The sequence below is a fragment of the Telmatherina bonti genome (assembly GCF_933228915.1).
Source record: "Telmatherina bonti genome assembly, chromosome: 16".
NCBI lineage: Eukaryota > Metazoa > Chordata > Actinopteri > Atheriniformes > Telmatherinidae > Telmatherina > Telmatherina bonti.
In genome coordinates this window covers 18774952-18796709 of record NC_136614.1, presented here as the reverse complement: position 1 = coordinate 18796709, position 21758 = coordinate 18774952, and the positions used below count along the sequence as shown (strand labels likewise).

General features: G+C 39.2%; 1 protein-coding gene across 1 annotated transcript; it reads left to right on the top strand.

Annotated features, from left to right (window-relative positions):
- Window positions 1-1208: 1208 nt before the first annotated feature.
- On the top strand, window positions 1209-20832 carry lin28b (lin-28 homolog B (C. elegans); the record flags this gene model as incomplete). The annotated part of the gene is made up of 4 exons (XM_079255085.1): window positions 1209-1245; window positions 7975-8171; window positions 17801-17988; window positions 20520-20832. 4 exons carry the CDS (start codon window positions 1209-1211, stop codon window positions 20830-20832), a joined length of 735 nt encoding a protein of 244 aa, XP_079111211.1.
- Between the last annotated feature and the right edge of the window lie 926 nt (window positions 20833-21758).

Sequence of the window (21758 nt, the reverse complement as noted above, 5' to 3'; positions counted from 1 at the left end):
CACACAGCTGTGACCTAATTTAAATATTAATGCGTCAACCGGAGAAGGCCACTCAATAAAGCCGACAATGGAACTATATTAATTGGCGGAAGGCTAATAAGTAAATCATTTCTCACGTCAAATTTATAGAATTGGTTGAAAATTGAATGCTTGCTATTTAAGATTTTCCATCCAGTTTAAATATCTGATTCAGATGTTGACTACTCTATCTATCTATCTATCTATCTATCTATCTATCTATTTGTCTGTCTGTCTGTCTGTCTGTCTTACAAATATGCAGGACTCAGGGGCCCCGTGAGACAGTGAAAGTGACTGTCTTTACAGAACCAATAGGTGGCGCTATTTAAAACAAATCCCCCATATCAGTCAAATGAGTAGAAAAACTTTGGGGTTACTGAGGCATAAGATAAACAATGAGATCAAATGAAGCCTATAAGAGAGTTCATGTATGATTGCCTCCCCTCATTCTAGCAAAATATTTGCAGTATTGCAGTGGAAAAGCAATTTTCATATTGAGTAGCTGAATTCTCTTTGTGGACAGCCTGGGTGGGGGATGTGGAGTATGGATCTTTATCAACAAGGGGGAAAGAGAGGTGGGGAATACTGGGAGCATGTTGGGGGAGGCCATAGATTCCACATGGTTTAGCTCTGAAGATCTGCAAAAGGGTGCATCATTATTTTTTGCTAATGGAAAACTTAAACAACTTCATTTTTCTTCTGACATTCTAGCACTGCTTTAAACTTTCAAGAGCTTCTTCCTCGTCGTTTAAGACAACATTGCAATGCAAGGCAATCCCTCTGAGCTTGGAGCAGTCCTTTTGTGGAAGGTCGGGATTTGCCAGGAGAAAATGCCTTTCATCAATATGGAGCGTTTTGGAGATGATTTGTGCAACAGCCTTCCAGCAATCTTTTGGTCCAATGTGACACATTTAAAACCAAATCTGCCCGGCCCTTACGCCGCCGCAGCTTGTGTTACAGAGTCACTATAAAATATTCATCAATGGAAAAATCTCTTTGATTCCAGTCGGTCATTTGACTTCATGCGCGCCGCGCAGGTTAAAGTAAGCCTAAACATGTAATTCAACCTGGAGCATCGGCAGAGCTGAAGTCCAGCAGGACTGCAGGAGTCTACATTTGGGACACATTAAGGGGAAGCTTAGCGGTCTGCCAGTGCCATCTCATTCATTCACAGAGGAAAAAAAAGGAAGATGTCTTCCCCTCCTTCTACTTTTGCCCCTTCTCCAGGTAAGTCACTAAAAACAGACTTTAATCAGAATTACGATTGTTAACTTTTTTTTTAAATCCTTCCCTTCTGCCCCGAAAACAGCGATGTGTTATTGATCATCACTGCAGTCAGTTGACCTGAAATGACCGATGCTCCATGTTAAAGACGATTTATTCAGTTATTTTTAAAAAAAAAACAAAACACCTGGATGATATATAGTTAAAAATACTCAAAACGAATTATTTCCACAAGACTCATAAAAGAACAGCATCTCTTCATGTTTCCCAGAGAAGCCTAAAATCTAAGAAACTTTAACAGTACAACATGATCGTCGTTTATCATCTTAAAATAATTCTAGGATTATTACATGAACGATTAAAGTGATTTTTACTAAATGAAATTGATCATTTATTAGGTTATTATTAGCTCAATTAGATTGCAATCACGTGATCAATACATAGCCAAGTGTTAAACTGAAGAGGAGTTGTTTGAACCCATAAACAAAAGAAAACACACTGACCGACTGAGTCTCAGCTGATAAACTACTACAAAGTTATCTTAAACGGGGAACCAGAGATTTTTAGGAAAGAGAATTCGTCCTATGGCACATTTATTTCTTTATTTTCATTTGCGCACCGGGTGCGGTGGCGCTTCTCCTCAGGACGCCTCCTCTCGGTGACGTCACTGATATTTCATTCACATATTTGCAGCCTGTTTTACTCGCTGCTGCAAGACACTTTATGTCGGACTGAAAAAACAGTAATCACCGAGTGATTTAGTCATCAATAAGGTTTTTACTCTTTTGCACATTTTTTTTTTTGTCTCTTGCTTTTGCCTTCTCGGTACCTAATGGAAGATTCATTCATAAGCTGGAACCCAGTCTGAAAGCATGCACAGCCCTTTGCATGTTAATCATAATGCGCCAGTTTGGAAAACAACACAAATAATAAACTAAACCAATAGCTATTCTGAACATGAACGTGGGTTTTATGGCATCACAGTGAAGATGAGCGGCAGAATGAAGAAAAAAAAAGTTTCTGCGTTAATCTGTGGTGACACGAAAAACACGACATGCGTGCTTTTATGAATGAGGTGCAGCTTTTTTCGTTGAAGCTAAATATTTCTAAACGAAATCCGTTCATGTAACAGAAGAAAAAGTTTTATATAAAGTAAAAACTACTGATTGGTTCCTCTCCATATAGAATGACAAACATAAAAAGAAAACTTTAAACTCAAATGAGTACAAATCACACGTTTCCAGTTAGTAAATGAGAAAATAATTAAGAAAATGACCCAGATGTGCTTTTATGACACTTCACATGCATGTAGAAGTTTTTTTTTCATGCATATTTTCCACGTTATTTTCCACTAAAATAACAATAACAGATGACCTGCTTGACCAGCACTGTTTACACTTCTCTGTAAAAGATATAAGAAAGTGAGAGGTTGGTAGCTGGAATGCATGAAGTAAATGACAAAACACAACCCCCTCACCCAAAAAGAAAAAAAAGGAGGAAAGAGACACGGGCTCAATGAACCCTTTGAACTGCATTGACAGCAGCGCAGGGTAAAGGCAAATTTCCTCTGAGAGCCTACATAGTGAGGAATGGGGGTTGGGTGGGGTTAGTTGGGGTGATGGAGTGCAAACTCTGCTCAGAAAGTTGGTATTCAAACAGCTCAGGAATTTGGCTTTGTCCATTATAGGTGCTCATAAATGCACAATTTTGTTTTCATAATCAGAAGTCATTGTTCAAATGAATAATTGTTTCTGCAGAAGCTTTTAAAGCCATTAATCCCATATATGGGGTCAATCTGAAATTATATATCAACAAAGTTTATTTCCAGTTGGTTTTATCTAAGACACACCTCAAACCACAATTAACTTAATTCTAAATCATTATAAGTGAAAACATGTCTTTTTTTCCCACGTTTATATGATACTAATTCACATCTGGAATGAATTAAATCATTCACAGTAATTTAATGAGTTTTATCAACAGTAAAAACATCAAAAATAGCAAATAGAATATGACCAAATCCACATCAAATGTAAGCGTATATAATACATTTAGTAGCAAGATAAATTTCCTGGTGACAGACTGAAAGAAACAAATCCGGTCTCTGACAAAGTTGCCTTTAATCTTTACGTCTAAGATAGATTTAGATTAGCTCAACACAGCTTGAACATGTGCATGAAGGATAATTAGTTTCAGCAAATGTTCATCAAGTGTTTTATGGATCATTTAACAGTTTTTATGACACTAAATTGAACTAAAATGTCAACAAAACCTTCCTCTCAAACAATCATTCAAACGAAATGCGACAGATCACCTATAATCACACTTTTACAGCAGCTTCCCTACAATATCTTACAAAATGACACATAAATAAACTAATTTCTATCTGAATAAGCACATAAAGATTACATAGCCAGACACAGAAAGTGGAAAAAATGGATATGTTGGCCATGCATGTTTTGAAAGTGGTTTTATGCAAATGGCAGCTAGTTTAAGCGTTACTCTTGTGGACATAAAAATGAATAAAACATATTTCACAGGGATTTTAAAGAACAGACAACTATTTACAGTTCTGTCACAAAAAATGTGTAGAAAATGCTGAAAAGGTTCAGTGAAAAAGTTTTCTTTTCCAGTTTCAGTAAAGTGAATAAACTAACGTTTTGAAAACCTAATCAGGAAAACTTGTCCTTGTTGTACAGAGTCCACCTCGACAAAGTAGTTAGAAGTCAGATAAAGTTAGAAAACTAGCTGATGTAGTAGTTCAAATAATTCATAAGACTTATAGGATGGATTTATAAGCTAATTCAACTTTGGCACATCAAAGTATGCTGAACCAAGACATGTACAAACAATCAAAGATTTTTAGTTTAATTATTATTAGAAACTGTTCTTTTTTTCCTTTGGATTTTCTGCATAAGAAACTAAGTAGGGGAAAAGGACTGAGGTGACATTTTACCCTTTAAGGTCCTGGTCCATTGGCTAGAGGTACATTTGCAGTGATGTTAATGAATTTCTTCAAAAACAAAGAAACTGTGGAAATAAACCTGTCCAAACCATCTCTACCAACGGCTTTAGGTATGTAAAACCCAAACCAAGTGTTTGTTATAACACTATTACAGATTGCAACAATTCCTTTGTTGTTACATTATTATTAACATCTTCTTTTTAACAGCTCAACCATTTGCTGAAAAACCTTTATTGTGTTTATTCTTGTCCAAAACAAATGGAAAAACGCAGAGAAACATTTTTCTCTGGCCTCTTTGTTAGTGTAAAAGTTAAAACGGTTAAACAATTTTATCATCAGCATGAAGGAGATGAAGACATTCATAAATAAAAAGATATATAAGATAATTCTCCATCATAAGTTGAGTGAAAAGAAAACACAGAAATCTATTATGGAAAATACATAAAAAGACATATCCTTTGACTTCCATTAGTTTTGATGATAGAACTAAGCAGCAGCAAAGCTGATTTAAAGATGTTTGTTTTCTAGATAAATCATTTCTTGTTTACAGGGAAAACATTTTCAGATCATATAAAAGGACCTCAGGTTTGAATTTAGCTGTCTTGAAATGCCCACTAATCTCCATTTGACTCTTTGAGTTGCTCGCTGTGACTAAAATCAAGTTGTTGTTTTGTTTTTTTTAAATTGAACTTCATCCCTGACTTCCTGCACACATCATTGCTCTGCTCTGTGCTGATTTCCACTGACTCGTCCTAATCAGAAAGCTCCTGTCAGGATATGAGTGAGTGGATAACATCTGACACTGGTATCCAGTCCTGTGACCCAAAGCGTAATCCTGTGGCAACTATGGAGGCCTCTACTACAAGCATCTTTAAAAACAGGCCTTTGCGCGGGGGCTGGGATGGATTGGGATTGGGGGTAGGGGCAAAGTCTGTGAATTCCGGAGGGTGGGCTCTTCGGCGTTGGTGGGTGGAGAAAGTGTTGTTGTTGTTTCATTCCTCCAATGTGTTTTTCCTCTTTCTTCTCAACCAGGAATAACCCCTTGAGAAATGTCCTACCAGGGTTAGGTGTGAGATAAGATGGGGAGTTTCTCAATGGACGGGCTATTTTTCTGCCTTGTTGTTGTCAAGCAGCTCCATGGCCTTGAGAAACTGCAGCTTTACTGCACTTCTGCACTGTTGAAGGCACAGAATGACCAGGAAGACTTGCTTTTCAGTTTAAGCTGAAGAAAAATGTTCAAAGAAGGTTAATAGCTGCAAAGAGTTTATATAATAGTTTCCTTTGTCAGAATCAAACAATCTTTACCGGAACTAAACAATTTCACACTCTTCTTCACAAGTTCCCATTTGCTGTGTCTCCTCTTCCTTTTGTGATGCAGAATGAAAAAAAACATATATTTAAAAAAAGATTAGACACTCAGAAAAATGGTAAAGCTCCAAACTTGATCCAACATTTACCACAACTTTACGGGAGTTTCTAAAAACTCATCAGGTTTAAGTGAGTCAAACCAATGAGCTGATACTTTAATATCAACTGAGGATCACAACTGATAGTTTTCAGGTTTGTTTTCCAGACTTTTCCACTCACATTCCAAAGCTGTGAGTTCAGCTCTCCTCTTGTGCCCACTATGATGCTGAGAGGTTACTGCCTGTATGTTGTAGGAACATGAGCTCAAAGACATCTCCATGCTTTCTTTTTACATTATTCATAAGTTATAGTTTTTTCTTTTTTTTTGCTTCAGGTAAAAGGGGATTTGTGTTACCGAGTGTGGCTGGTTGTTAGCTCTCTAACAAAAGCCATGGGCTAAGATTTAAATCAGACCTCACACTCGGATTAGACAATAGTCTAGGGTAAAAGGAGCAAAAACAAAACAAAAAAATCCATGTATATATTATATTGGAATTTTGTCTACTTTGCATCTGTGACAGCTACAGTGTTTCATATGTTTTGTTCATGGTTTCTGCTTGAATGTACTGTGAAAAAACAAAATAAAACTGATCTGTTTTAGAGGAAAGGGTTTTTCATGGGGGGGCCACATCCAACTTGTTGAGGTTGTTTTGCAGCAGCTGAATTGTTCTTACCTTATTGAGAACACATGGAGTGAAAACTAACATGCATTTTCTATAAGCACTCTGAACAAAACAATGAGACATGGATGTCCACAAGTCAGTGAGGGAAAATGTTAAAAGAATAGCCACGAACCCTGTAAGTTAGCCACTCAGGAGCCTTTTGGTATTTCACCACATCATATCCCTTTTGCTGCTAATTGCTTGGCTCGTTATTATAAATTTCCTTGTGTTTTCGGTGTTTTCACTGTTGCCATAGCCACCCAATTATCCCACGGGCTTCATTAAAACGTAATTTAATCCCATCTAATCATCTAATCTAATCTCAGTGCATAATAGTCTTATGTGGCCACACCAGCCTCTTATTACAGAATCCGTACCAAACACACTGGCAAGCAGCTCGCCATGAAACATTAAAACACGTTGTTCTCAGGATGAAATGATGCCGATTATTGTTCTTATCTCAGGACTGCGATGGATGTTACCAGCAGTTCACCTCTTCCCTGCAATCTTAGGGGCAGAAATCAGTAGCAAGAAAGCATGTAATTGACAAAGTCACGTGTTCCCACTACGGGAACGGGCACAGCCAGCACAAGAGCGAATGAGAGCGAAGGGGAGAGAGAGAGAGAGAGAGAGAGAGAGAGAGAGAGAGAGAGAGCAGCACAGAGGTGGTGTGAGTGGGGAAGGGATTGAAGGGAAGAGAGAAAGACATGACAAAAATATCAAAAGGCAGAAAGCACGCCGTACCATGCGAGCGAAATTGTTGAGCGATGGGATCGAGGATGTCGGATTAATGGTGACGACCGCAGCCCGTTTTCGCAGAGGAAGCTTCTCTATTGCAACTTGGGCGCAGAGGGTCCGCGGGGAAACATGGCCGAAGGTTATTCTGCAATTATTTTCTTCTTATTTTTTTATTTCCTCTTAGTTTTTCTCTCTTATCTGCTCACGCGAGAAGGGAGGAGAGGCAAGGTGCAACGTGATTATTGTTTGAAACCTCACGAGGGGGGGAAAAACAAAACAAAAAACCCCCCCCCAAAAAAACAAACCTGAACACCTCCGACCTGAACCGCCCCTATGTCGAGCCCCGTATCTAACCATGTTTGGCTGCTTTAAGATATTAAGAGCGTATCCTTCACGCGATTGTGGATAGTTGTGAAGCTTGAGGAACCATGTGTACACCTGCCTTTTTTTTTTTTTCCTGTAACATGCAACTCTACAGCAGGAGCGGGGCTGTGGATGCACGACTCAAAAGAAAAGAATAAAAAGAGCTCCTCTGCAAGTTACACCGACCGAGCATGCCTGTGCACGAAGCAGAGGCAGCAATCTGTCATGGAGTAACAACTTTTTGGGGGGAATATTTGCAATTGCTGCACACCGGGTCACAGCGCCACGCGCCTCGATCGCTTATGATGTCGTTAACGGGAGTATAGGAAATTTCTACCGGCCGTGAACTTCACATTACAAGTAGAGGGGATTCCCCCACGTTTTTTTTTTTTTTTTTTTGGAGAAGTGTTTTTTTTAATTTTTTTTTAATTTTATTTTTTTTTATTATGTAAAAGAGCCTATAAAACATATAAATCCCTTTGCACGCAGGGAAATGCCTCTTTCATAGTGAGTGTCTCAGTCATTTAAAAAAAAAGAAAAAAAAAAAAGATGGGGGAAAGTCCTCACACTCGCTGCTTGTGTGCCTGAATGTTTCAGGAGGGCCGGGTAAAGGTGGCGGAGAAGACCTCGCCAAGTCCACCGAACAGCAGCAGGAGGACAGGACTCGATCTCAGACCCTGTCCGGATCGGGCTTCTGCAAATGGTTCAACGTCCGGATGGGCTTTGGATTTATCTCAATGACCAACAGTGAAGGGAGCCCCGTTGACCCCCCTCTGGATGTTTTCGTCCACCAAGTAAGTCGCCAAAAGCCCCGAGGGAAAAACACAAAACAAAACAAACAAAAAGCAAACATCTGCTTTGGGATGGTCGCCTTCGTCCGGATTGGCTTTTCAAAAGCGTGGAGATGCGACGAGTGATCGATTCGTTTTATTCCTCATAAAGTCTCAAAATGAATCCAGGTCGCATTTTGATGCCCGCGGGGCCCCGTATTTCTCCTCAGAGCGACAGTCGGTTGTTACATTGTGTCATCCGGATGTTTTGCATTGCCCAACATGTTACTGTGTAATCGCACGTTGTCCACGGGCTTGAAAAAACATGTTAAGTTTCCCTTTTTGTGGCCACATGCGATCAGCTCCCTCCTCCCTTGCTTCCCTCTGCTGTGCAAAGGGAAAGGAAGAAATGTAGTGTGGCTGTGACACGGTTAGTTTCACACTTGGCCCTAATGGACAGCAGAGCCTGCTTGATATCCAGCCAGCTAACATGTCGGCAAAACGTGTTTTTAACAAGTCAAAACTTAGCACACTGACTCTGGCTTATGTTCAGGAGCAGCTGCTGTTTGTTTTTATGTGTGTTTTAAGGTGCAGTTTATTGAAACACAACATCTTCCTACATGACGCCTGGCCTGCTTTGTATCATTATGGAGTTGATTTATTGTGCATGCAGTTCATTTCAGATGCCTTGTTTTCGACTTGTCCCACAGCAAACAAAGAGCAGCAAGTCTTCTGTTCTTTCAGCCACTCTCTCCCCCGTTAAATCGCCCTTTTTACGGTCCAATAAAGTGGTTTTAAAGTCCTCAGCTACGAACCTGTGAGGATGAGGAGAGGCATTTTCGCCATTTCATTTGACACCCTCTCCTGTCTTTATTGTGGGCTCAGGGGATGATGTGTTGAACTGGTGCATAGTGGGAGTCAGATGTAGGCAGTGATGGGGGGAAAAAGATGGCTTCATCTATTATTTTTATGATTTTAAGTTATTATTATCCAGATTAGCAGGAGTTTCATATATAGTTATATAGTTTTCTACTTCTAAGTGATTATAACTGAGGAGGCACCTTTCATCGATGAAATTGGGCCTTAAAAGTAGCTGACTTTGCTGCACATCTTTCAGATCTGCTGCATACACCTTATCTTTAATTAGTCTTTAGATAAAACCTTATTCAGACTTTCCTCTCTGTGAGATTTACAATATGTCGGCTTTTTTTTTTTTTGTTTTTTGTTTTTTTTTTAACCGCTCATGGAGGTAATGATTTTAATTAGATAATGTAAAAAGTTTAAAATCCTCTTTTTTTTTTAAATGCTCCAACAAACTTAAAATATTCATATTTTGAGTCAGTGAAGTCAACAGTGTAAAATGACCTGCTCAATATCTATTATAAAGTTATCATGTGCATCATCATCACGTGCAGTGGGAAGCTGCTCACATCTTTATTATTTATTCACACAATAAGGTTTAGTCATTTATTTCTATTTTCTGATTTTTTTATTACTGATAGCAACTTAGCAACACCTGCTTGTTGAATCTCATGTCGTGAAGGGTGCAGCTTCTTCTTAGATATAGTGTGCTTGAAGTTGCAGATTATATAATCTTTCAGTATTGCAGTTATTTGTTGATCTCGAGTACATGCATTTACTTTGTTTTAGAAATCTGATCCGTTGCACACTGAATAAAAAAAATGCAAGTTTTTTCTTAAGCTTTGCATACAAATATTGTTATTTAACATGCAGGTGAGGCTCAGAAAAGTGCATTGTTGTGGGACTGCATTATCAGGTTTTGATTGATGCCTTCTAATTAACACTCCTGCAACTGAAGGCACCACATCCATCCACAGACTGCAGGCTCCTGTCTTCCTTGCTGGCCAGAGATGTTTTAGTGAGAGTGAAGGAAGTTCTGGGAAAAAGCCTTAAGAGCTGAGTAAGAGTCAAATAAACCCAGTCTGATTCAGCAGTTTGTAAACTGTAGGACAGCACATGCTGCTGTGGTGTATTGTTGCTTTTAGGGTTGCAGTGGTATGAAAACTGAAGATGATCACATTTTCACATTCTGTGCATCCGCTTTTTACGATCATCCCTCGCCAGCTAATGTCACACGTCCATTAAAAGCTGCCCAGTGATAAAAAATCTGTTTGTTTAGCCAGGAAGGAGAAAGAAAACACAAACAAGAGATTATTTGAAAGATTAAAGACAGTGAGCAGCTAAAAAAGGGATCTTTTGCGAGATTGTTGTGGCGCCATTCTTGTACTTTTCTCAGTTATTTTCTTAAATTCATAAAGCTCAGCCTTCGTGTTTGAAAAAAATTCACAGGGATTAAAAATAATACAAGAATGGTCAGACTTGCTTGTTTTATTGTTTTTTCTTTCTTTTCCATGAATGCATCTTGTCACATTTTTACCTATTACAAAAATGCAAATAGTCTCCCTTTTAGAATCACATTTACTGGAATACAATGAATTATATGTTTACACTTGTGCATTTCCATGGCAGTGTTTCCCGCTACGTGTTTATGATAATACAACTGTCATTTAGCACAAAAGCAAGACAATATGCATTCATAAGCACATCATCATACTGAATGTAAAACAGCCCATTTCTTTGCAAGGATTCGGATACACTCTCATTAAGTCAGTCACTCATTTTCTCTGGCTGCTCCTCCCTCTCTCTCCTCTGCCAGCAGCCCGAAGCTATTTGGATGATATTTCCAGGTGCAGAGGAAATGTTTAGATTTGAGTGAAATTGAATTAAAATCTGTCAGTTTATGCTCTAAGCTGCAAAAGCCTCTGAAATATATATTTAGGAAGACGTCTAGAAGATAGATAACTCAGTTAGGATAAAAACATTTCATATCTGTGGCATGCTAACAAGCAGACCTACTAAGAGAAAAAAAAAAAGCCAATTGTTATTTTATGTGAAGAGATTTTGACTCGACTCAGAGGCCATGCAACATTTTCTGCATTTGGATTCCTCTTTGTGAATTCATTGCTGATTTATTCCTGCAAAACACTGACCCTATATGCATAAGAGAAAGAGGTAAGGAGTGTGGGGAGGGGGAGAGGGAGCATGAGGACAAGAGGAAAGAGGGGGGGGGGGGGGGGGGGGAGGAGGAGTTTCCTCAGGAGAGGGAAAGAGGAGGGATGTGGGAAAAATAAGTGTGGGTGAGGGGTGGTGGCGCTGGGTTGGGGCGGGAGGGTGCTAGCAGTGGTCGGGGAGGAATAACATGAGTGAGAGGTTGGAAAAAGAGGAGCGGGGAGGTAAGAAAGGGAGGGTGAGTGTGTGAGTGAGGGTCCCTGCCCGACCACGAGTTCTCTTCCTGGGAGGCCTCCTCATCACTGCTCCCATCTGATCACTTCCTTTTGGAAGGCGAGAAAGTCATTAAGCATCTTCGCTTCCTGATACCTCTCTGCGAGTGTCATTATGGGGGGGGGGGTCTGCTCGCCCTTTTTCAGTGATCAGTTTGAAATGTTGAACACTTTGCTGCTGTTATTATTCTGCAACTTCCAGAGTTTGTGTCCAATCCATGGAGCTCCATGAGTGTGTGTGTGTGTGTGTGTGTGTGTGTGTGTGTGTATCCTTTCTGCTCTTAACCAGCAGGTTGCTGATTTTTGCATATAAACCGTTGCAAGACGTTTTACATTTTGACTGTGAGGGTGCACGCTGGAGAGAGTGTGTGTTTTGTGTAGTGAGGTTAAAGTGGGCCCCTAGTGAGATTAACCTCTGGTCCGTGTCACCGTTTGGCATGCAGGCCCCACCCATCTCTGCCTCCAGATAGCAAGTATCAGGCTTTGTGTCTCCTGCAGCCACACTACTCCATGCACTCACACCAACCACCAACCCACCCTTCTCTTCTGTACATCAAAAAAAAGCTAAAGAAGAAGAAAGACTAGTCATGTGACTGCCTTTTATGGAGCCGGCCACATACAGCGGAGATGATTGGTAATTGGAATGGTGGCAGAGTAGAAAGCAAAGCCACAGTTCACGTGAAACACAGACAGCAGCTGCCTTGATTATGCAGGCAAAAGTTAATTTTTGGCTGCGTTTGAACCTTTTACATTCAAATGAACTCATTTAAAAATGAAATCTAAATAGAAACAGTCGGCACGGCTTTGTGTTTACTTTCATATTCTTTTGGCTTTTTATATATGTTAACATATTTCAAAGCAAATATAAAAAGTAAGAATCAGTAATTGTTTATTATTTTGTGATAAGTTAATTAGCAGAATCATTTTGTGTTTTTTTTTCTATCTGAAAAACATGCACATCTGTTTGTTTGGATCTGTTTTGGATCAGCAGCATAGGATTTTCAGCTCGGTGTCACACATGGAAAAAAAAAAAAAGAGCACATTTTAGAATCCCAATTTTGTATTCAATAAAAACAAAAACATGATTGTTATTATCTCATAATGATAAAGAAAAACAAGGTTCAAAAGTTTATAGTGCTAAAGAAAATTGTTTGGTTTTAGTTTCTAAATGATTGTCTGGAGTTTGGAATATTAATAGTTTGTAAGAAAAAGCCTTATTTGAAATATTTCAAATTGGGAAACATTGTTACTGCATTGGCTCAAATTAATAACAATACAAGATGTGGTCTACAGTTGCAAAGAAAATGCAGCGAAATCAATTTCTCCATTTCTTTTAATCACATTTTTTGTGGCTGTGGCTTTTATTAACTTTATTTATGAACAAATAGCAGCTAATAGTTTGTCATGGTCAAGAAATACTGTGTGGGTTTAGTCAACATAAAAACTATGCGCTAAAGAAAAATAAAGACAATAAAACAAATAGGCTAACTCAAACCACACCTAGAAAACATTTACATTAATTCTGACTAAAAAAACACTGAGTGGAAAAAAAAAAAAAAAAAAAGAAGAAGAAAATGGCGGTTTTAGACAGTTATTATATGCAATTATCTTCGGAGGGGATAATGTTTAGGGGTGGTGAGTCGTCTGTCCTGAAAGGTTTCAGTTAGTAGCGGCTGTGGGTTTTATCACCAGTCACCTCACTGAGGTTCATTTCCCCTCTCATGCTGATAAATGTAGCTAGATGATCTACTGCTTCCTCTCCTAGATCAAATATTTGCTCCAGTCATAATCAGGGGTGTTGGATGTTGTTAATTTGAAGCAGGGGGGAACATGAAGGCTTTTAAGTGTTTGATGGTGGTTCGACAGGGTTCAGGGGTCAGGGCCACTAATGACAACGTGTTGAGGAGGGCTGGAGCGTCAGCGTCATGAGAGCTGCTCTGTTGGTGGTTTTCCATGGACATGTGTATGTGTGTGTTTTTTTTTCTTTCCTTCGCTTACCTTTCTCCCTCCTTTCTCAACCTCTTTCCTTTTTCTGTATTTATACACATCATGTTGAGCTGAGTCCATCAGAGCCGATCTGACCCAGCTTTGTCTAGTTAGTGTTTCCTGTATATAAAAAAAGCTACTAAATGGCTCCCCGCCACACGGTGACAACCAGTCTGCTTGTGCTTACCTCAAGACAGTCCCTGTCCTTTTAATCCAGTGCAAAATACCTCTTGGGGCAGCTCTGATTGAATGCATCCCATAATTAGCCATTCCATAGCTGATGGTCGCCACGGAGAGAGGCTGTTGGAGGATGGTGGGTCATCTTATGCCCCCCCCCCCCCACCATCCCCTCATGTTACTGCTTCCTGTATTGATTGCTGGGACTGGTGATGACGAAGGCCGCCTGATGAAAAGGAGGGCTATTTCTATCCAGGATGTCGGAGTGCATATTGATTGCTGGCTCCTTCCTACACACACACTCACACATGTAGAACTGCGGAAAGATATTTATTCCTGGCAAGGAGGCTTGTAAGCATAACCAAACATTAAGGGGCTTGTTGGTATCAGTTTTATCCTTTCACTTTTTTTTTTTTTTCTTTCTATGATGACAGTAGCAGCTGGTGTCTCAGAGATTAGGTGCAGAGTGGTCTTCCAGTAAGGCAGGGGGTGGTGCTGCAGTGGTTCTACCACTGACCCCAGGATTTTTACTGCTGACCTGTGAGGTTGCTGATCAAATGTGGGTTTTGTTCTTGTCCCCCCTCCCCGTCTCACCTCACCCACCCACTCCCCTTTCCTAAGTCCCGCCGCTGATCAGGAGTTGCTCCTCCATTGGAGCTGAACAGAATGCGCTTTAGGCATTTCTAGATTCCCTCCCTTATGCACCTCCCTGGGCTAAGCCCCTCCCACATTCTGTATTCTCCCTCTCGCTCCGTCTCTTATGTCCTCTTTGGTGTTCTTGCGTTCCCTCTCTAGCCGGTCATGCCCTTTCCTGACCTCTTTGGGTAAACTGAAACGGGTCAGGACACCGGCCAGGTCACACGAGAGGAGGGGACTCGGGTTACAAGTTTTGATTTTTTTTTTTTCCCCTCCTGCATACATCGACATATGCGTCAGCTCAGAGATGCTTACAGTCACACATGCTGCTGCTCATGAAGCAATTGTCAAGAAGGAGCTGTTGCAAGTGCCTGCTTCAGAGCTCATCTGAAACATGAACACTGTTATGATGCCACTTCCTATATAAAAGAGATGTGTGTGTGTTTTCCTGCATTACTGCAGAACAAAAGGGGTTGTGTGGTTTCCTCACTGTTGCATTGTGGGAATTGAGGGGTTTGGAGAGGGGGTAGGACGCTGAGACAAGCCACTCAACTTTGACCTGGTGGGACAAGCTGCTTGTGGTGTGAGGACAGATGAGGAAGAGGAAACAATCTTGTACCACAATGTAGAGACTCACCGATGATTATTCATCATTATGCAGAATGGATTGCGTTACGTGGGGGATGGGCACAAGTTTTTGTTTGCTTTCTGCTGATTTCTGGTGAAAGTATGGTTTTCAGTCATTTGAACAGTTTGTTGATGGTAATAATAAAATCAATTGGCATTTTAATTGAGTTAACCAGGATTCCGAGCATTTCTGGTTAATTATGAGAAAATGAGTAAATAAAAATAAATAGGCTCCTGTGTCTGGTTTATGCACATCCCAGTGTTGCAGGTTGATAATTATTCAATCTTAAATTCTGTTGTTTTTTGAGATTGATCTTTTCTGGCTGCATAAAGCTCCGTTTATGACTCACTTCATCGTCCCTTCTGTTTTATTCCCTCTTGCATCTGCGGTGCAAAATAATTCCTTTCACACATCTCCATTCCCCGATTGTCTGCCATTCCTCAAAGCCAAATCCAATATCTTAATTTCCAAAATGGATGAGTCTTCCATGAGCAATTGACTAGTGGCCTTGGGTTTGATTCTGCAACATCAGAGAGGAATTCCCAAAAAAACATCAATAGAGTTGGATTGAGTTTTGAATAAGACTACTTAAACTGAATATTTAGTGCTGTTGACTTTATTTATTGAAAGCTTCTGGACCGGGGCAAATAAGTAAAAATATCCTCAGATGTATGTGGGAAAGTTTCAGAGGGAAATAATCTGAAAATCTATCTTTTTTTATTTTATTAAATGAAAAATATACGCGAAAAAAAAAAGTAAAACAGTTTTTTTTCTGTAAATTTTGTGTTTTCTGAATTTAGAGTTGATTAGTTCCTTTGCTGTCTGTAGACAGGCTTTAAAAATCCTATATTATTTATAGAATAATGAGAAACAGGAAAAATGAAGTATTTTTTAAAATTAAAATAAAGTTTAATTCATTTGCTTTTTATTTACTGCCCTTTTAAAAAAAATATTTTGTGCAAATTGGGAAAAAATAAAGTTAAAAAAAATCTACAGTAACATTTATTTGTTAGATGGGTTTATTTAGTTTTTTTTATTATTATTTTAATTTCATTAATCTAAAAGTTTTCTCTAAATATTGGTTTAAATAACAGCTAATATTTATAATTAAAACTAGATAGCATGAAAGAGTCCTGTTTAAAATGATCTGAATTCAGGCAATGATGGGTTTAATTAATATAAGGATAAGACTTATAATTTATAATTCTTTTTTTCGTATCTAAAATATGCGGTTTTTTGTATTTAAAAATTGCTGATCTGCTGCACAAATATTAACAACTGTTATCTGGTAGAAGCCGTCATGTTTGGTTTTAAAAGAATGAAATAATTTAGCTGTGAGGCTGTTTTGATGTTGTTTGGCTTGCTAGTAAAGACTATATTGAAACTATTATTTTCATTAGAATTAGCAACATTTTAAAATTGTAATAATTTTTTAAAATTAGAGTTCGATGACAAGTTTTTCTTCAAACAATTTTAAAACTTTTAAAACTCAACAAGCTACTTGAATATAAAAATGAGTAAAAACCATCAGTCTTGATAAGGAATGATTCTCCTGTGTCTCATCTCATCTTAGTGTGCACTGACACATTTCCACTCTTTTCATTTCTGTCTTCAGAGCTCCTATAGAGCACCTTATGCTTCCTATAACTGCAGTAGATTCAGAGAAAAGCTGCTGAAAATATTTCCACGACTTCTTCTCTTCTGCCTTTTGACATTTGATTCGCTCGTGTGAATCTTTTCCTCTGTCTTCACAGCATTGTTGCTCTTGCAGACAGCTGGCATGTTATTTATAAGTCGAAATGTTTAGCAAGTTGTAGGTTCACTCTGCATGCTTCATGCTCGTGTGGGTGTGTGTTTACCTATGCCGAGATCTGCATGGCTTGCAGCGATTCATGAAGGTCATGGATACAGTGCCTATCAGCTGTCTGTTCTGTTGCGATCAACAAGACATAAATCATTGTCCAGTGGTTGTGTTGTAACTAGATCAATAATTCCGATCATGTAGATAAGATGGATGGTAGATGTGTGGAAGGAAAATGATTGCATGGTCGCACTGTTGTCTCTTGGCTCTGCAGAAGGTATGGAAAGTGGTCTCTCTTCAAATGTAGATAAAGAGCATGTACCAAGGACACTGTATGATAAGTCCCTCTGTGCACAAACTGTCATGGCAGATTGCAAAAACAACATCCAGGCGATCCAGCGTGCCTTTCTTTTTTGCCTTCATTGTTTGTTACTGGATGTTATCTTTTGTGGGCAGCAGCACAAACAAGCCCCCACAGCAAACTTTTAAGTGTTGATTAGTGTTGATGTTCTGCGAAACCCGTGTGTATTTGTGTGTGTATGTGTGAAAAATGTTGATGGTTGAGCTGTTTGTTCACAGATCTGCAATTACATTTTGGCTTCACAGTGATGGGTATGGACTTGCATAACAGTGATGCAAAGGTTTTATGCAATACTGACAAAAGGTGGCACAAAGGTCCTAAATGTATTTTAAACAGCCCTTTCTGCTAAAGACATGGGAGGGGGGGGGGGGGTTTCTGCAGTAAGGTTTAAGGAAAAAAAAAATATATTGTGTATAAATTCTGTTTAAACCACCTGACATGGATTGTTATTGAAGTTATTAAAGAACATATAGATGTCTAAGAGTGTTGTTATAACTTAAATTTAGGTTTAATTTGTTTTTTAATCACATGTGATTTTGAAAAAAATCTTTCAAGTTGTAACTTTTTTTTCCGGCCAAATTCCACGTAATTAAAGTGCTTTTAATTAACCTCATCCAGACTTCAATCATGCCTAGGGCTTACAATGCATTTGTCAGTACTCGACTTTAATCTTTAATGCAGAACTGCACATATTGCATTGAGCTACAAACATCTGCCACTTCTTAAATGGACTTTTTTTTTTTTTTCCCCTTTTCCCAATAGAGCAAACTGGTGATGGAGGGTTTCCGCAGCTTAAAGGAGGGTGAGCAGGTGGAGTTTACCTATAAGAAGTCGTCTAAGGGCCTGGAGTCCCTACGGGTTACCGGACCTGGTGGAGGACCCTGTGCAGGCAGTGAAAGGAGACCTAAAGGGAAGGTCCCACTCCAGAAGCGTAAACCAAAGGGAGACCGGTGAGTGTCATTAGGTTTTTATACCTGAATATGGGGCAAACAATAAAAGGATTATATGAAATTCTGCATTTCCAAGCAGATATATTTAATGAAATCTGAACAAATGCGAGAGCTTTTAGTTTGCATTCAGAAATAGGAGCTGCACTGTGTGCCATATATGTACGTTTCACAGCAGTGAGTGGGCTGAGATTATAGATTAAATCTATTCAATCATCCCCAGTACATGCCTGTTGCCATGGTTATTGTGCACTATAGTACTTAATTGAACATGGCACTCCGCCTGTCATTTCTGCTATTTTATGTCAATTCAGCAGCTCATACATTCCATAGTATTAACACGGTGGGTGTAGGTTGGACTTGCATGCATCCTAATGGAACAGTAGCTCAAGCAATTATTTTGTCCTCAGCGAAACCCTGAAGGGTGCTTTGCTAAATTCTGTCGAAGGCAGCCATATGGAGCTACTTGAAAACACCTGGTGGTTGAAGCAGAGAAGGCTGTGTTTTCCTTCATTAGATGTGCAACAAACCCTGCCAGGTAGAGCTGCTTAAATGCCGAGGTTAGAATGCATCACATTATTTCAACACTTACATTAGAAAGTCCAGTTTGGCTGCTCTTTATGTAGCTGTGTTACACCTGTCTAAGTGGAGCAGCACTGTGGTGTCCACAGCATAGCCCTTTTAAAATGTGAAAACAAAAGCTTTTGTTGGAAAGCAGGAAACATTATCTGAGAGGAGGCTCCCTGATTGTTTTACGCAGCTGAATAATTCAGTTTATTTGGGATAATTGATCCAGTGTTAGGTCAAGTGTCTAACTTCTGCCAAGGTGGTAGCAAAGCGGTGTTGGATTCAGAGATGGCAGGTGGATGCCTGTGAAGTCATAGTATGTCAGAGTGTCTGCAGCTCCTCTGGCTGTGAGGCTGCTCTGACCTCTGCTGGTTACTCGACCGCCTTGTTCTCATCTGAGCAGCCACTATGAGAAAATGTTCATTATAAGAATAATGGCTGTAGATGTTACGTCCAGATGCGCACAGGATTGGGTTTTTATTACGAGTTATTTGAAGAAATGTTCCACTTAAAGATTTTTCTTCATTGATCACTGCTTGATTCTAGATTCCCAAACGATCCGCGCCAAGTTCCTAAGTTATGATTATTTCAAAACGTATTTAGACGTTAACATTAAATTAATTTTGAATTTCATACATATTTTAAGAAACCAATGATGGATGAAAGTTAGTTGTCTAAATTATTGTTCATAGAAAAGATTTAAATTCAGATTCAGACACATTTATTGCCACTAAAGCGGCATCCTTTCACAGCAAAGAATTATTCCCTGCTTATGCTTTATTAAATGCTGATTTTGCATTTCTTTTTCTGGACATTTTTGTCATATTTAAAAAGTTTTTTTTTTTTTTTTCATGTTCTAACTTCTTTTCGTTAAAGTAAAAGTATTTGAAAAGTAGTTAATAAACTAATATAATTGTTAATTGATATGGTTCTTTAGGTACTTAAATTAATTTTTAAATTAAAGATTAAGTAATCTCAAAATACTAACTGATCTCAACCAAAGTAACACAGCTGCAACCATTATTGTTCTTATTATGTTAATTGTTATTGTTTTTCATATATTTTTGGTATTAAAATTGTGGTTCTGATTAAAAAGAATGATGAAATATGGCCTCTTAAATGTACATATGGTTTAGTTTATTTTTATCTTCAGTTATTGTCTAGGATGTAAAAGAATCATAGTCACTGAACATACAGAGAAGTAAGTTTGTGGATGGAGAACAGAAACCCAGTTCTGTATAAAAACTTGCCATGATTTGTCATTTTGGTGCTAGCAGTTTACAGGCTGACTAATAATATTGTTTATTGCTCTTTTCATTGGTTGTTGAAAGGTCAAGATATTTAGTTTCTTCTACTACTTCTGCTCTATCCATAAAATATTGCTTACTATTTAATTGTTAGTATTTGTAGGGGGGGAAATGTCATAATGAGTGTTCACCTGTTAAAATAAGGAATAATAAATGATTAACAGCAGAACAACAAGAAACTATTGAAACATGAAATTGGAATGTTTAAAAAAAAAAAAGGTTACAAAAAGAAGAGTAGAAGAGTATCAAAGCTCTTACAAAAACAAGTGACAGCTTTGTGACAGACTGGAATATTTCTCTGCAAAATCTTTGCTTTTTTATTTGCATTTATTTCCACCGCTTAAAATCGTGTGCTTCCTGTCGTATGTAATAACAGTGTAGTTTGACAAGTCAGCGCCTGACGATCCACAGCAAAATCATATGTCATACTTCCATCTAGTGGTGAACTGCTGTTGGAGCAGGCCTGTTGTCTCAGTAGAGTGGATGCAGTGGTGTGTTTTTTAAGGTCATCTGCATATATTCTGTTTATGCAACATGAAGATGTTACAAAATCTCTGTGCAATCTTCTCTGAAATAAACATACTGTAAAGAAAGTCTACATTTTTTTATTTAGTTTTTTTTAATCTTTTCATGATCATGTGTGTTCTCTATCTTCTGCAGCTGTTATAACTGTGGAGGTCTGGATCACCATGCCAAGGAGTGTGGCCTGCCCCCCCAGCCAAAGAAATGCCACTACTGCCAGAGCATCACGCACATGGTGGCTCAGTGTCCCCACAAGGCGCTGGCGCCCGCTACAGGCTCTCAGGACCAACATGCGTCTACCTCCGCCTCCAGTCCAGGGTCCGGGCCCTACCTCTGCCTCCCAGAGGAGGAAGAGCGCACGGGCTCGTCTCCCCTGGAGGGCTCCTCCTCCTCCCCCGAGGAGCCTCACACACAGCGTGGCTCCCGGACGCAGAGATGGAGGAAATCCTGAAAACAGTCCATAGAGGTGAACCTTTCACCGCCTAAACCTCTGATCTCCGTGTCTCCCTTCAATCAAAGTTACCTGAAGGCCCCCCCCCTCATCTACCTCACACCTGTGGGAAAAAAAAAAACAAAAAGGAAAAAAAGATGGGAGTTCCTAATTCCTTTACTTTATTTACTTATTTTTCAAACCAGCGCAGCTATGGCAACGATCAACGGGGTACGGACATGCGTGAATGTGTGTGACTGACTTGCAGTCATCTGGTGCAGCTATGGCAACCGCTGCTGGAATGGTGACTGTTTTTCTTTCAATCTGTGCAGCTCAAAAGTGAAACAATATGGTATGAGTCCAGGTTTGGTTTGTTTTGATGTATTTGTTTTTTACCTTATTTTGTTCCCCTTGGACCTAAGTTGTGGCCATTTTGAATGCCTTTTTCCGACTTATGTTGCTGATTTGAAGTCACAGATTTATTTCCCATAGGCCCAGTCATTCCGAAAAATCATGATTGCATTTTTGTAGCACAGACGGAAGCGCATTTTAAGAAGGATTAGAGGAAAACTCTTAAGAGCTTGAGACCCTCTAAGACATAATCCAGACCCTCAGGACTGTTAGGTTTGCTTCTAAAGATCTTTTGGGGAAACTTAATGAATTCCAGAGAGATTTTTTTTTTTTTTTTTTTTTTTTTTAAAAGCCAGCAAGCTGCTAGAGTATGTTCTCTATAATTTTGGAAACACTCGAAACATACCTCTTACATGACATAGACTGGACCAACCGATTGTCAAGGTGCGAGCAAGTGCAAGACGGAGAGAGAACGAAAACGAAAGTGTGTGCTCGTACTGTGTGTGTTACGCAAGCTCCAAACGCAATCAAGACTATCAGACTGGAGCACCTCAACTTCAGGCGCATATCATCAATACACCCCGCCCCCCTCCCCC